The sequence below is a fragment of the Lolium rigidum genome, chromosome 6 (genome assembly GCF_022539505.1).
Source record: "Lolium rigidum isolate FL_2022 chromosome 6, APGP_CSIRO_Lrig_0.1, whole genome shotgun sequence".
Taxonomy (NCBI): Eukaryota; Viridiplantae; Streptophyta; class Magnoliopsida; order Poales; family Poaceae; genus Lolium; species Lolium rigidum.
This window is the reverse complement of record NC_061513.1, coordinates 290,167,402-290,182,796: the sequence shown is the minus strand read 5'-3', so window position 1 is coordinate 290,182,796 and position 15,395 is coordinate 290,167,402. Positions and strand designations below refer to the sequence as shown.

At 46.8% G+C, this 15,395-nt stretch overlaps 1 protein-coding gene across 1 annotated transcript; it reads right to left on the bottom strand.

Moving 5' to 3' along the window:
* Positions 1 to 12,009: 12,009 nt before the first annotated feature.
* Positions 12,010 to 15,099, bottom strand: LOC124659323 (histidine-containing phosphotransfer protein 1-like). Its single transcript, XM_047197232.1, has 6 exons — positions 15,049 to 15,099; positions 14,801 to 14,931; positions 14,640 to 14,708; positions 13,333 to 13,404; positions 12,570 to 12,642; positions 12,010 to 12,048 (listed from the first exon to the last, which is right to left on the bottom strand). Exons 1-6 carry the CDS (start codon positions 15,097 to 15,099, stop codon positions 12,010 to 12,012), a joined length of 435 nt encoding a protein of 144 aa, XP_047053188.1.
* Between the last annotated feature and the right edge of the window lie 296 nt (positions 15,100 to 15,395).

The following is a 15,395-nucleotide window of genomic DNA, read 5'->3' as shown; positions in this document are numbered from 1 at the left end:
GCCGATTGCTCAGGGACTACTAATCCTACATTGCTAATCCTCGCTAGCTTCATCGTCGGCGTCGGAGTTGCCGTCGGCGCTACTTCCGGAGAATTTCTCGTCGCTGCTGCCCCAGCCTTCGGCCGGAGCTTCTTCTTCCTCGTCATCATCATCATCCTCGCTGTCCGCCCAAGCGCGGAAGCGCTTCGCCGGCGGGTACCCTGCGGAATAGTAGGAATCATCCTCCTCCTCCTCCTCTTCTCCTTCCTCGTCATCATCCTCGTCCTCGCTGTCCGCCCACATGCGGGAGCGCTTCATCGGCGGGTGCCTGGCGGAGGAGGAGACTTCTTTCTTCTCTACTTCTTCTTCTTTCTCCTCCTTGTCGGAGGAGATGGGGTTCGCCCCGGAGTGGAGGTCGTCTTCACTCTTGCTCTTCGGCGAAGATTGGAGGGGGAGGCCTGAGGAGGAAGAGGAAGGGGAAGACATTGCTGCAGGGGAAGAGGGTTTTTTGGGCGCTGGTGGGCAGAACAGAGCAGGGGGATGAAGTGACGAACCGTTCGGCACAGATAAATAAAGGGGGTGTAGTGGAGATTTAATGCCATGACGGTTCTCGAGGACGTGATGCCGAAATTATCAATTCGTGCAGAGAAGCCCAGGAGGCGAGGCGAAATGATGGAAGATTCTGCGGCGATTTTGCTCTGCCACGACATGACCCGACGAAAGAAAAGCATAATGATTTTGGAAATGTCATTTCCAAAACCAGGGGGGCATGTGTTATCACCAGAATTTGACCGGATCAGAGGTGGGCCGCGATTGAAGATGGGCTTGAAGAATATACATAGAAGGAATACATGAATCGGCCTTCCATACCAAGTTTGGGCTAGTTTGCCCGTGTATCTGTAGCATAGTAGGATACGTGTCGTTTAGAAGTTAGAGTTTAACCCGTGCACGGTTAGGTGCACGCTTGAATTAGAAAGTTCCCCGGACTATAAATATGTATCTAGGGTTTATGAAATAAACAACAATCACGTTCACCACAAACCAATCTAGGCGCATCGCCAACTCCCCCGTCTCGAGGGTTTCTTCCGGGTAAGCACCATGCTGCCTAGATCGCATCTTGCGATCTAGGCAAGCACACGTTTATTCGTCGTTCATGCGTTGCTCGTACTCGAAGCCTTTTTGATGGCGAGCAACGTAGTTATCATAGATGTTTTAGGGTTAGCATTGTTCATCATATCATATGCTATCGTCGTGCAACCCTTAGGCATCTAGCCGCCCTTATGCCTATCTTGGGTGTAAGGGCGGCACCCCGCTTGATCATTGTTTAGTAGATCCGATCCGTTATGATTGCTCCTTGTTCTTCAAGGATTAGTTTAATATCTGCATCGTTAGGCCTTACAAACGGGTCGAAGGATCCAGTGGCGCGTAGGGTGTAGTTTGCTAGCCCTAGATAGGATGTTCCGAGGATCAACTCCGTGTTTGTTTTTAGGCCTTGTCTAGGGTCGGTTTACGATCACCGTGCGTGGCCGCCAGGCTCGATCACGAGTAGGATGTTCCGATTATGCGGTGAAAACCCCAAATCGTAGTAGGTCGCTTTAGCTTTATCTTGATCAAGCAGGACCACCATCCGATCGTACACCTCGTACGTATCATGGGTGGATCGGGTCTTTGAGCCGATTCACGGGACAACCCTGAGAGCCGATCGAGGCTCGTATTTAACGTTTACGTGTATGCCATGCAGGAAACTAAGCGAGACATCATCCAACACCTTCCCCGACCAGGTATAGGTCGGGTGGCACGCCCTTGCATCAGCATCGGACGTGCGTGCCGAAGGCTTTGCGGGCCGTCGCTCGGAGGGACCAGGGCCAGCCGCAGTCCTGGGAGATTCCCGGCTCTACGGTGTTGCCCGTCGCTGCCCGCCGGTGGGTTTCTGACCGCAACAACTCCGCCACCAACAACCTTCACGTGCTCCTTGACTCCTACTGGTTCGATAACCTTGGTTTCTTACTGAGGGAAAACTTGCTGCTGTGCGCATCACACCTTCCTCTTGGGGTTCCCAACGGACGTGTGTCTTACACCCCATCAGGAAGCCATGGAAAATCTCTCGCCGGAGGCTCGAGCGATCTACGAGATCCTCACGGCGGAGATGAGGGAGGCCTACGAGAACCGCTTCCTCGACTACAAGAAGGAGTCCTTCGATGCCGTCCGAGCCTTCGTCGAGGACACCACCAAGCAGTTCGCGAACGTCAACGCGTCCATCGCCACCGTCCAGGCCTCCATGGGCGCCGAGCTCGCGGCAGCGCAAGAGGCCCTGGGCGCTGATCTGGCCACCATCAAGGCCGGGCTCAGCGCGGAGATCTCGTAGCTGGCCGCCACCGTTGGCCGCGCCCTCCAGGCTCCTCGACCAACTCCGGTGGAGGGAGCCCCCGGATCCACTCAACGGACGCCGGGAATGGGTGCCGCCGGCCCACAAGGGCACTGCGTCGCATTAAACCACCGGGGGATGGCCACCGCGCCTCCTCCGGGAGGAGGTAACAACCCACCCCCAAATCCGTCCCCATATTTTTCAAATTCTGTGAATTACTATGGAGAAACTTCTACACATACTGATGCCAACGCCTTTGCGCCTCGAATTGAGCTGCCTCAATTCGATGGAGCCAATCCAAAGCTCTAGCAGCGACGCTGTGAAGAGTATTTCAGGAGGTGGAGCACGCCACAAACTCTCTGGGTCTCTTACGGGTCATCTCAGTTCACCGGAGCAGCTGCAACATGGTTGGAATCGTTCCTGGCGAAGAATACTCAGGCCGGATGGGAGGAACGGGTGCACGGTGTGATGGCTCGCTTCATGCGCAACCAGCACACAATTCTTCTCCGAAGGTTTTACCACATTTCTCAAACCAGTACAGTTGAAGATTATGTCCAGCGATTCTCAGACTTAGTGGATCAGTTAGCTGCGTATGAGCCACACCCTGAGTCCATCCGAAACATGACACGGTTCCTGGATGGCCTGAAGCCAGCAGTCAGGGTCCTAGTAGCTATACAACAGCCTGAAGATCTCGACACAGCTTTCACCCTCGCACTACTGTATGAAGAACTGGGAGAAGGAACTAACCCCTTTGCAGCCACGACTCCACTCCGACAAGGCGCTGGAAGAAATGCACCCCAACAGTTTCCTCTGCCACCTCCGCCACCTCCAGCGAAGTGGGTGTCGAAATCAGTAGAAGAGAAGAAACAGCTTGAAGCAACCAGGGGAAGTTCGGAGGATAAATGGAGCAACCTGAAGGCTTACCGCAGGGCTAAGGGACTGTGTTTTGTCTGTGGAGAAAAATGGGGAAAAAATCATATGTGCAAGGGAGTTGTCCAGCTACACATTGTGCAAGAGATGCTGAATTGCATGCAAACGGAGCTCACTGATGAAGGACCTGAAGAAGAATCAGATACAGAGTCACATCACCTCATGTGCCTATCAGCGGCATCGGCTGATTCCAAGGAGCAATCTCAGAAGACTCTATAGCTCAGAGTTACGGTGCAAGGGCACTCCATGCTCTTCCTAGTAGACTCTGGAAGCTCAGCCTGTTTCATCGACAAGGACAAGGCCAAATTGCTCTCTGGCCAACAGCAGATGGACAAGACTCTCAGGGTACAAGTGGCAGGAGGGGAGATTCTGCAAGCTACTGATTATTTTCCTAAACTCATTTGGACAGTTGAGGAAGCTGAATTCGAAGACTCCTTCCGCATCCTACCCCTCAAGAGTTATGACGGCATAATTGGCCATGATTGGCTAGCCAAACATAGCCCTATGTTGACTCATTGGTCACAGCTTTGGCTGGCGATGGTGAGGGAAGAGCAGCTGATATTACTTCATGGCGAAGGAACTGCTGGCGCCACACACACACTCATAGAGTTACATGTGATCCAGGACATGGCTGAATCGACTGCTGCACAACACAGCCCAGGTATGCAAGCTCTGCTGGATAAATTCTCTGATGTATTTGATACGCCAACTGGGCTTCCGCCCCGCAGGAAGTACGATCATCAAATTCCTCTTGTTCCGGGAGCAAGACCAGTATCAATGAGGCCTTATCGAGTAGCCCCAGAATTAAAAACTAAATTGGAAAGACAGATACAGGAATTGTTGAAACAGGGTGTGATAACTCATAGCAGCAGCGCATTTGCCTCACCAGTCATACTTGTGAAGAAGGGAGATAATACTTGGCGACTAGTGGTCGACTACCGACATTTGAACGCTCTCACAGTAAAGGGAAAATACCCACTGCCGGTGATTGATGAACTGCTGGATGAATTGGCTGGCTCACATTGGTTCTCCAAGCTGGACTTGAGGGCAAGATACCACCAGATTCGTCTAGCCCCTGGGGAGGAATATAAAACGGCTTTCCAAACTCACAACGGACATTACGAGTTCCGTGTCATGGCCTTTGGCCTCACAGGAGCTCCATCCACCTTCCAATTAACTATGAATGCTTCTCTGGCACCAGTGCTTCACAAGTTTGCTCTCGTATTTTTTGACGACATCTTGATCTACAGTCAGACTTATGAACAGCATCGCGACCATGTGCACCAGGTTCTGACAATCTTACAAAGGGACACGTGGCAAGTGAAGTTGACCAAGTGTGCTTTTGCGCAACAGAAAATTGCTTACCTGGGGCACGTTATTTCTGCTGAAGGGGTGGCAACGGATACAACTAAAATTGAAACTGTCAAGACCTGGCCTCGACCAGCTAACCAGAAGGAAGTGAGAGGTTTCTTGGGGTTGAGTGGATACTACCGCAAGTTTATTCGTCACTATGCCATTATTAGCCAGCCACTCACGGCATTGCTAAGGAAGGGGTCATTGTTTGTGTGGACAGAGGAACACGAAGCTGCTTTCCAGGTGTTGAAGGAAGCTCTGACTTCAGCTCCGGTTCTTGCTCTGCCTGATTACACTTCGCCATTTGTCATTGAGACGGATGCCTGTGACATTGGGATTGGAGCTGTACTCTCTCAGAAAGGGCATCCTCTCGCGTTTGTGAGCCGTGCCCTCGGACCAAAGAATAGGGGTCTCTCTGTATACGAGAAGGAGTACATGGCTATCCTGCTGGCAGTGCAGCAATGGCGTTCATACCTTCAGGTTGGGGAGTTCGTCATCAAGACAGACCACAAAAGCCTCATTCATTTGACTGACCAGAGGCTCCATACCGAGTGGCAACGCCGTGCACTGACCAAACTTATGGGGCTCCAGTACACCGTGCAATACAAGAAAGGAATCCTCAATGGCGCCGCCGATGCCTTGTCTAGGAAGCCAATGGACGAGCCTTCCCTGATGGCAGCTACTGTGATTCAACCAATGTGGCTTGACAAGGTTCTGGACAGTTACAAGGACGATTCTTATGCTCAGCAGCTCCTGGCAAAACTAGCTATTGATTCACATGCCGATCCTCAATTCAATCGGTCTAAAGGGGTGCTCAGGTACCAAGGAAGGATCTGGATTGGTCCAAACAAAGAACTGCAGCAATCTATTATAGCAGCTTTCCATGACAGCCCAGTGGGTGGACATTCTGGATTCCCTATGACTTACATGAGGTTGCTATCTCTCTTCAAGTGGACTGGAATGAATACTACAGTCAAGGAATTCATCGCTAACTGCCACATTTGCCAGCAAGCTAAGCCTGAAAGAACCCTGCCAGCTGGACTCCTACAACCCTTGCCAATTCCTTCAAGACCATGGGAGATGGCGACCATGGACTTTATCGACGGATTGCCACCATCTCGTCAGTACAATTGCATCTTGGTAGTGGTGGACAAACTCTCTAAATATGCTCAGTTCATTCCGCTCAGACATCCTTACACCGCAGCAAAAGTGGCAGAGCTTTTCGTGGACAACATCTATAAGCTTCATGGTATGCCTCTGTCTCTTGTTTCTGATCGAGACCCAGTTTTTACTAGCAATTTCTGGCAAGCGGTCTTCAAGGCTACAGACAGCAGCTGCGTTTGAGCACATCGAACCACCCTGAAACTGATGGGCAAACGGAGAGAGTCAATCAGTCGATTGAATGCTATCTTCGTTGCTTCATTAGCGCGCACCCTCACCACTGGTCCAAATGTCTTTCCTTATGTGAGTTTTGGTATAACAACAACTGGCATTCCTCGTTGGGCAAGACGCCGTTCCAGGTGATTTATGGCAGGGAACCTCGCTACTTCGGCATTACTGCTACTGATCAGGTGGCTTCAGGAGACATTCGGGAGTGGCTACGTGAGCGAGCCTTGGTGCTTGCTTCAGTCAAGCAACACCTTCTGAGGATGCAGCAGCGTATGAAAAGGCAAGCTGATAAGAAGAGGTCAGAGCGTGTTTTCTCAGTGGGTGATCGAATTTTCCTGAAGCTTCAGCCATACTTGCAATCGTCAGTTGCCCATCGCGCCAACCATAAGCTTGCTTTCAAGTTCTTCGGGCCATTCCAGGTGTTGGAACGCATTGGGGAAGTGGCTTACAAACTGGACCTTCCTGCTTCAACCCGTGTTCATCCAGTTTTTCACGTCTCACAGCTCAAACCCTTCCTGGGCCCTGGACAGCAGGTTCTTTGCAAGCTTCCCTCTGCTGACGATGTGTTTCAGGTACCAGTACAAGTTCTACAGCGCCGAGTTCGTCAGGAAGGTCTTCGTACGATCGTTCAAGGCTTGGTGCAATGGAGTGGCAGCCCTGAGTCCATGGCCACGTGGGAAGATCTCGAGTCGCTTCATCAGAGATTTCCTTTTGCATCTGCTTGGGGACAAGCAGAAATTCAAGGAAGGGGGAATGTCAGCGACCCTGCACCTGATGAGGAGGACGCACCGGAGGCAAGGCCCAGGAGGCGGACACGCCAACCCGAATGGCTCAAGGACTACCAGTTGGGTCGCAAGAAGCCCATGTAATAGGCTAGCCCGGCTTGTCCGATATATGCCCTGTGTGTATCGTGTTTGAACCTCGGCGAGGATTTGGATGGAACGGCAGTGCCGTGGTGTAATTAACTAGCTCGAGGGAGGTTGGGAGGAGAGCTATGAACCCTAATTCCTGTTCTCCACTTGGGATCTGCTCCAAATCCGCTAGAATTCCGTAGGGATCTCACAGATTATTAGTATAGTGTGTGTACGTTTAAGCTAGATTGCTCGTTTTGATGCTTGGCTTGTTCAATGTAGTAGTAAAATAACACTTCACCCAAGCCAATTAGTCATTAACTAAGCAAGTTTAGAAATGCATGCCTCCTCCCTTGGTCCAGGGTATGCCAGCCCACTGAGAACGGCGGCCTTGGCGTGCTTAATCTGAAGCTCTTCGGCACCGCACTTCGTTGTCGCTGGCCCTGGCTGCGATGGGCATCGGAACCGCGTCCATGGGTGCTGATTCCGGCCGAGGACGACTCGGAAGCGTTGGCCATCTTCGGAGCTGCAACTTTCATTCGCATTGGCGATGGGACAAGGGCGTTGTTCGGGATCGACGCATGGCTCCTCGGAGGAAAATCGGTGCAGGATGTAGTCCCTATTCTGCACTCCTTCGTCAAGAAATCAAACATCACTATGGCAGCAGCATCGCAAAATAATCGTTGGGTTAGAACATAACGAGGGGTCTCTCTTCGCCGGCGCTTGCTCGGTATTTGCAGCTCTGGTATTTATTAGAGGGCACCACCTTAACCTGTCGGCCAACAAGATGAGGTGGTTTGGCGGCCCTCGCACGATGGTGCTTTCTCCGTCAACTCGGCCTACAAGCTCTTCTTCATCGCGAACATGCAATTCGCTTGTGCAAAACCTATTTGGAAGTCCAAGGCCCCCATGAGATGCAGGTTCTTCATGTGGTTAGTGGTGCACAAGCGCTGCCTTATAGCAGACAACCTTGCTCGCAGAGGGTGGCCACATAATACCTTCTGCCCGCTGTGCACTATTGCTAATGAAAACAACACCCATCTCTTTTTTGCACTACCGTTTCTCCAAGCAAGTCTGGGAGCGTGTTCGGACCTGGTCCAGGGCCAACTTCCCAATTCCTGACGATACTTTTGGCAGCACCGAGGAATGGTGGCTTAAGGCAAGAAAGAGGGCGCCGAAGAACATACATCGCGACTTCGACACTGTGGCAATTCTGGTACATTGGAGGATCTGGAAGGAGCGGAATTCACGCATCTTCCAGCAGGAGTGTAGCACGGCTGACCGTGTGTTTGAGCTAATCATTGAGGATATGAGTTTTAGGCTCCTGAGGTTTTTTGCTGTTGATGTAGTTTGTTGCCTGTCTCTTCATCTAGAGTTCTGTTGGGACCAGGATAGGTCTTCTTTTGCTCGGCCATCTCGGCCGTCATTTGCCACGCTGTGGCTCTCTTGTAAAAAACTTTCTCTTCTATCTTAATGAAGTTCGGCCTAAGCTTAGAAATGCATATCTTTTTCTTTCTTATCAAATGTACCAATGAAGCCGGCCACCGCACTGTTATGCTAAAGATTAACGTTTTTTCTTCTATAGCTGGAATAAAAAAAAGCAGGCGCGGCTACTAATTTAACATCTACAGACTGCATCTGAGATGACTGAGGAGAACGTAGCTTCAGAGTTTCGATGAGACGAATAAGGTGGTGGAGCAAAGCCTTTATGAACATTCGAGTTCCTTTTCAGAAGGGGTTGTTAATTTTGACGAAATAGAGATGAACATTCTACAAATTTCCCCACCTCACACAAGCAACCGGTAGCAGAAAAGAAAAAGGGAAGAAATTGAGTATGTTTCTGTTGTCACATGGTAAGAGAATCAGGAGGCTGCACATAGCTAACAACCAGCAGCAAGCTGAAACTTAGAATACAAGCAACGCCAACATCCTCATACAACAAACTCAATCCTCCTAACTGAGTGGAGGGCAACTTGAGTATCTCCGAATAATCATTCCTGGCTCCCCAAATGTGTCATAGAAGGTATACCACATGAGAATGGGATGAATAATCAGATATGGTAAGCTGAAGAAGCTGATGATTGTAAAAGTTTAAAAAGAAAGCACCCCGTTTTTTCAGTCTCCCCAATTTCTCTCTTGCTTGGCCATAAGTCGTTGAGAATGTTACCTCAGCTCCTTTGGGTATTGAACTGTTTTAGAATAGTTAGCATAGAACGTCACTCCTAGAGACCTGATATGTGAAATCTCGAAATAATGTTTTTTTTCGCGGACACGCGAAAGGCGTGCCGAATCTTTATAGAAGGGAGCAAAACAAATTACAAGAAACCAACGGGGGATGCGAACATATGCCCGCGGCTAACCCACGCACACCACCGAAACAAACTACACAACTACTCTCGCAACATGACTCTCCGCTCCCCTCCCCTCGCAACTCTCCAGAGGCTGAGCTCCTCAATAACTGTATCTATGATCTGCTCCGTGGAAAGCTGCCTCTCAATGTTCCCGAAAACACGAGCATTCCTTTGTTTCCAAAGTGTCCATGCAACCAGCAAGACGAGCGTATCGAAATATCTCCTGTCCTCCCTCCGGAGCCTCTTCCTCGCTTCTGTCCACCATCTCTCTAGATTTGTGTTCTCCTGCGGCTCCTGGAGCTGTGAGCCCACTCTACGTAAGCAACCAAGCCATACCATCCTGGCATACGGGCAGTGGGAAAGAATATGATCGACGTTATCCTCCGCCTGCAGGCAAGTAGCGCAGGGATCCGGATGTTCCTGCCAACCATGCCGAGCCCTCCTATCTGAAGTCCAGAGCCTATATCTTAGCGACAGCCAACCGAAAATTTTGCATTTAAGAGGTGCAAAAGATCTCCAGATCGGTTTGGCCATACTCCATGTGATTCTCCCCTGACAAAGCATGTTATAAGTCGCCCTGGTAGTGTACATCCTGGACGCCGATCCCTTCCAGGTGATTTGATCCGGTCTGCTGCCATCATGGGGTACCCTCTCTATCTCCTCCCACAGCAGGGTGCACTGCATCCAGCCATCAATGGACATCTCCTCCGCAACATCCGACAGCCAGGAATCATCCTGCAGAGCCTGTCGAACCTTCCTAGCATTCTTCCTCCTAGTAGGGACCAGAGCCGCAACCTCAGGGGCAATATCCTCCGCATTTCTACCATTGATCCACCTGTCCCTCCAAAAAAGAATACCCTCGCCATCTCCTACTTTGAACTCCGCCAAACTCTGGAACACATCATCGGCTTTCTGGTCGTGGAGCGCAGGCAAGCCTAGCCACGGCCTCGAGGGATCTGTGCGGCGCAACCAACACCATCTAACCCTGAGAGCCAGACCTTGCAATCTCAGGTCCTTCACGCCAAGGCCTCCAAACTGAGTCGGCTTGCATATAGCATCCCACGCCACTAAGCATTGCCCTCCTTCTTTCCTGCCTAGAAGAAAGCTCTCATCCACTTGACCAGCTCCTCCAACACCCAAGCTGGTGCCTCAGCAACCATCAGCTGATGGATAGGCCGTGTGCTGATCACAGACTTGATGAGGATGAGCCTCCCAGATTTCTGAATCATCCCTTTCTGCCAAGCCGGAACACAGTGTATGACTCGATCAATTAGCGGCTGCCATTCCGCTTTAGTCAAAGGCATCAATGCCAGTTGCATGCCAAGATACTTGATGGGAAAGTCCACAACCTCACAGCCCAACATCTCTATAACTCTGTCAGCATCCCCCTCATGCTCTCGTATCATCGCGGCTGAGGTCTTCCTATAGTTCACACATAGCCCGGAAGCCTCACCAAAGATACCCAGGATGGCCTTAACTGCCTCCAACTCAACACCCAGCGGCTTACAGAAGATCAGCACATCATCCGCATACACCGAGATTCTCTGGAGCTCCGTAATCCCTGCCAACCTAGAGAAGAGTTGACACTCCGTGGCCTTCCTGATCACCGCAGTCAAAACCTCCATCGCCGCCACAAACAACATGGGTGAAGTGGGATCACCCTGGCGGAGTCCTCTAACATGCACAAATCTCTGTCCAGGCACTCCATTCACAAGCACTCTGGTATTTGCTGTGTTTAGCAACAAGGAGACCCATTTCGTGAAACGCTCCCCGAAGCCCATGTGCCTTAGCACCTCGAAAAGGAAGCTCCATGAAATCGAGTCAAACGCCCTTGTGAGGTCCAATTTTAGGAGTACTCATGGCTGTCTATATTGGTTTATCTTCCTGGCCACTTGCCTCACTAGGATGAAGTTATCATGCAGGGACCTCCCTCTGACAAACGCCGACTGGAAATAATGTGATATACCACGAGAGCGGATATATGGCTCCAGGGCTCCATGGAACGCAGAATTTTCAGTGATTTAACAGTTTCAAAAAAAATCAGAGAGGTACACGTAGAGATGACTTCTATGTAAGTGCAAAATTTTGTTATAAAATATGGTGTATTTTGGGCTACACGAAAATAACAAAAACATTGCTCTAATTTTCCATTTAAAATATCATTTTTTGGACTTGATATTTGTCATTTTTGTGCAGGGCGCATATGCAATTCAATGAAACTTCATATGTACAAACATCCATATGTACATGCATTTTTTAAAAAAAAAGTGAAAAGGGAGGTTTTCATTTTTCTTTTCTTCAAAAAGCACGCTGCACATAGCTCAGGTTTTATTTGAGCTTTCCAAAATATCGCACTTGAGATTGAATAGAAAATAACTTGAGCCGAGCAATTATATAATGATACACACATTTGTTCCCAACACCAAACATAATTTGAGATTAGAATTTCACCACAATGCTCGCCACAGCATACAACCACCGATTGACAAGGCACAATTCTGTCAAGATCACGCCGCTTTTGCATTTTTACGACCTACTGGATATAACTGAGCAACAAGATTCACCATTGACTGATCCGCAAAATGATGACCGATGACTGTATTTGACCACTGAGAATTGAAAATGAATCTACGGACCGACAATAATAGAGGGATATCAACGACACTAAAATGGCCAGCTATGCTCTATGCATAATCATGCCTTAAACGACTCCATGCTAAAATCTAAATTAAGCATGTTCTACAACTTCGAAAGTTCAAAACATGTGGCTCTCACTTTGTCGCTCCACATTTTAATGCTTACGATAGAAGGTCCAGACTTGCTGCTCCAGCTGCATTCGAGAACATAAGAATAAGGTTCATGGAGTATAAAAATGTTGCGAGAAATTTAGAGGCCAAGATTCCAATGACCTTTTGGAGCAACATGAAGCAAAGATTTTAAAGGCAGATTTCAAGCAATATACCCAAAATACTTATAAGTCAAAAAGATTTTAACCCAGATTTTACGCAGTGCTTGAGACACCAAGTAGTGCCTCTATGTATAATTCATAATTTGACACGGCAAATGACACACATATTTACATAGAAAGGAATGACGATGTCATGTCTATGCTTGTTTACCTTCCAAATATATTACAAGTAATATAGTGTACGGTAGGAAAACAAACTCCATTCATTCCATTAACGTTCTTTCGTTTGTTGTCATGCAACGGACTAGGTGAATCCATTCCATTAGCATCTTATCTTTTGTCTACTTTATGAGTTCGCATATCAAGAAAATTCTAAACTAAAAAAAATACGGTTTTATTACAATGCTATAAATTCTGATATGAGCTGAGAAAAAAAGTAATACCTGAACCATGATCTGGAACTTGCTACGCAGATCATAGAAATCATTCCTAACAACATCCAATGTATCTAGGCATCTGGCAATAAAAACAATCCAGTAAGTTGTGAATCCCCTTTCCATTAGTAGCTCACAAAAGGATCATGTTAATAATTAATGAAAAATGCTCATGGCCGCTGAAGTTTGACCCCATAAGAATAAAGTTTTGCACCGCAAGATTATCTTAAGAGAAAAAACACATATTTTTGAAAATTACAGATCTGAAAATGTAACAGGACTTGGCAGCTTGAAATATGCACAATTTATTAGTTTATTTAATGGATAGTTGTGCAATATTCAATGAAGATGGGAAAACCTAGTTTCCATTGTAAGTACCACAATGATATGGTAAGTGCGGCATACTACCCGCACATGGAGGATGACCCATCTGTTTAGCTCAAATTGTAATTTGTAAACATGCATATAATAGTTTCCTACATTTAATATAACACTCTTAAAGTATACAATTGGATAGAAAACCGTAATGGAACAGTTACATTCCCGGACCAACAAGCTTAGTAGAGTGAGCTATGTAAAGAATGAATAAATTTAGCAGTTTACGAACGCAATGAACATGTCATTGCATCGATAAATACTCTGATAACATTAATAATAGGTAGATGTGTTAATGTAGATGAGTAGGTCGCACTAGGCCACATTCAGTATGGATATTTCAATAACACAAAGATAGAAACTACAATACAATGACATAATGATACAAGGTACTAACCCATATCTAGTATTGTCCTCGCAAAACTTGTGGAACTGAATGCATGTGTCCTTCACTCTCTGAGCACCAACACTGCAACATGCAATATATGTAATCAGGAAAGTACCACCAAATTGCTTTAATGAATGAAAAGAACATTGTCCTTCTTTATCTTCACTTGCTCATCCCAACCAAATACAAATATAACACTACGTTTGGCAATATATGAGTTAACAAATCAATTAAATACAACTAATTAAGAAAACCAAGATAAGAATATACATGTTGACACATTGGCTTACAACCTTTGCTTCCATAAAAATCACATGGATACCACAAACATAACTGAATCTAAGTCATCTTTTCTTCCAGACCAAGAATGAAATAGCTGGTTCGCAAATTAATTAGGTGGTAGGATGGTAATAATATTAGTTTCTATTATAATATTTATGCCCGTAAATATACAACGTTAAACCCTCTCCAATCTTCTGCCTGAAACTACAAATACCATGGGTTTTGAACTTATACCATCACAACAAACCCCTATCGCCATACAACTTTGCCTTTTTTTTAATCCAAACCAACAGAGAAGCATCTTAAACTATCATAAGTAGTTAAAAACCCACAATGGAGAAAGCAATGTCAACCCCTAAAAATTTAATTGGAGGAACCACACGAGAGAATACGGAGTGCTACTCATTGAGGCATCTTATTTGTCAAAGAGGCTCATATTTGCAAATCTAAAACATTAGTTGGTGCATCGCATAATTTTTTTTCCGGATGTTAACCATGAAAGAGTAAAGCTACCAAATATATGGCTTAACAGATCTACAATGACCAAATAGTTCACAATATCTAAGTAATAAATAGTATGGTGACAGTCATTTTCTGGATCTAAATAATAAACCAATACAACGACCAAATAGGTCTGAAACTCTCTGCATGTTCATTTTCAGATACCACTAAGTGTAGCAACAAATCAAGTTTGTAAAATTTACATCAGAAATCACTACAAGGGACAAACGAATCTCATCCCTCCCCATAGGTATCGAGAGCACCACACATATTGGAACAGTGTCAATCTACTATTTGGGTCGTCCAATCAATATGAGAAATGAGACATCGTTCATGGTATCTATTTGTAAGATACTAAAACAATCAAATAGATGATAATTCTCCCCCAAGATGACCATAATCCTTACAGTGAGTATAATTTTTTCTATTATATGGGGAACTAGCAACTAATTTATACTTGCGGAAACAACCATACTATACTATTGCAGAAACATATATGAACATGACATGAATGAAGAAGAAAAGAGCCTCACGTTGCACTGCTCCCCTGAAGCCTATACAAAAGAGTATTGACCTTGTTGAAGTCCACAAATGGCTTGTTCCTGCACACACAACAACCAAATCCCCCTGCAAATTATCAAACATTTGATCACATAGAACATGACAAGTGAGCGAGCCGGGGAAGCACAATTACAATAGCTTTGCGAGATCATTGATGATCCTCTCGCCTTCCTTACAAAAGAGTGTAATGATCTCGATAATGAAGTCTGGGGAACTCCCTTCATGGAGCATCTGCAACTGTCGGAACTGATCGTCCAACAAACCCTAACCCACCAAATAAACAAAAAAATAAAATATCAATTCCACCAAAAAATATTACGCATCGACCTTTGGAGAAACTAAAATTCCACACAAATTACACCAAAGTAGTGAAGTGCTCACCGTGGCAAACATGTTATCCATGAGGGTATTGAGCTGCATCTTGGCCTCCATGGTACCCTAAGCGTGGATAACTAGGGCTAGCGATGTGGATGGTAAGCAAGAAGAGAACAAAGGAGAGCGATACAAGATCAGAAGTGGTAGTGGATGGTGATTGGCGCTGGTTCAGTGAGTCAAATATATATAGTGGAACTGGATTCCTAAGGACCCCATTGCAGTTGGAAGTCCACCGCCCACCCTCTTCCTACCCTTTATTGCTCTACTTCTTATAATGAAGTCATTTCCCATCTGAAAATGCCAAGTTTTGGTTTATTTTAAATTATTCTTTAGATCCTTTAGACCCTTAGTCT

Coding starts and splice junctions, on each gene's coding strand:
- LOC124659323 (XM_047197232.1), bottom strand. CDS start 15,099: ATGGAGGCCAAGATGCAGCTCAATACCCTCATGGATAACATGTTTGCC. Junction 14,709..14,800: donor AATGATCTCGCAAAGCTATT/GTAATTGTGCTT, acceptor TTGTGTGTGCAG/GAACAAGCCATTTGTGGACT. Junction 12,643..13,332: donor GAGGACAATACTAGATATGG/GTTAGTACCTTG, acceptor TTTTATTGCCAG/ATGCCTAGATACATTGGATG.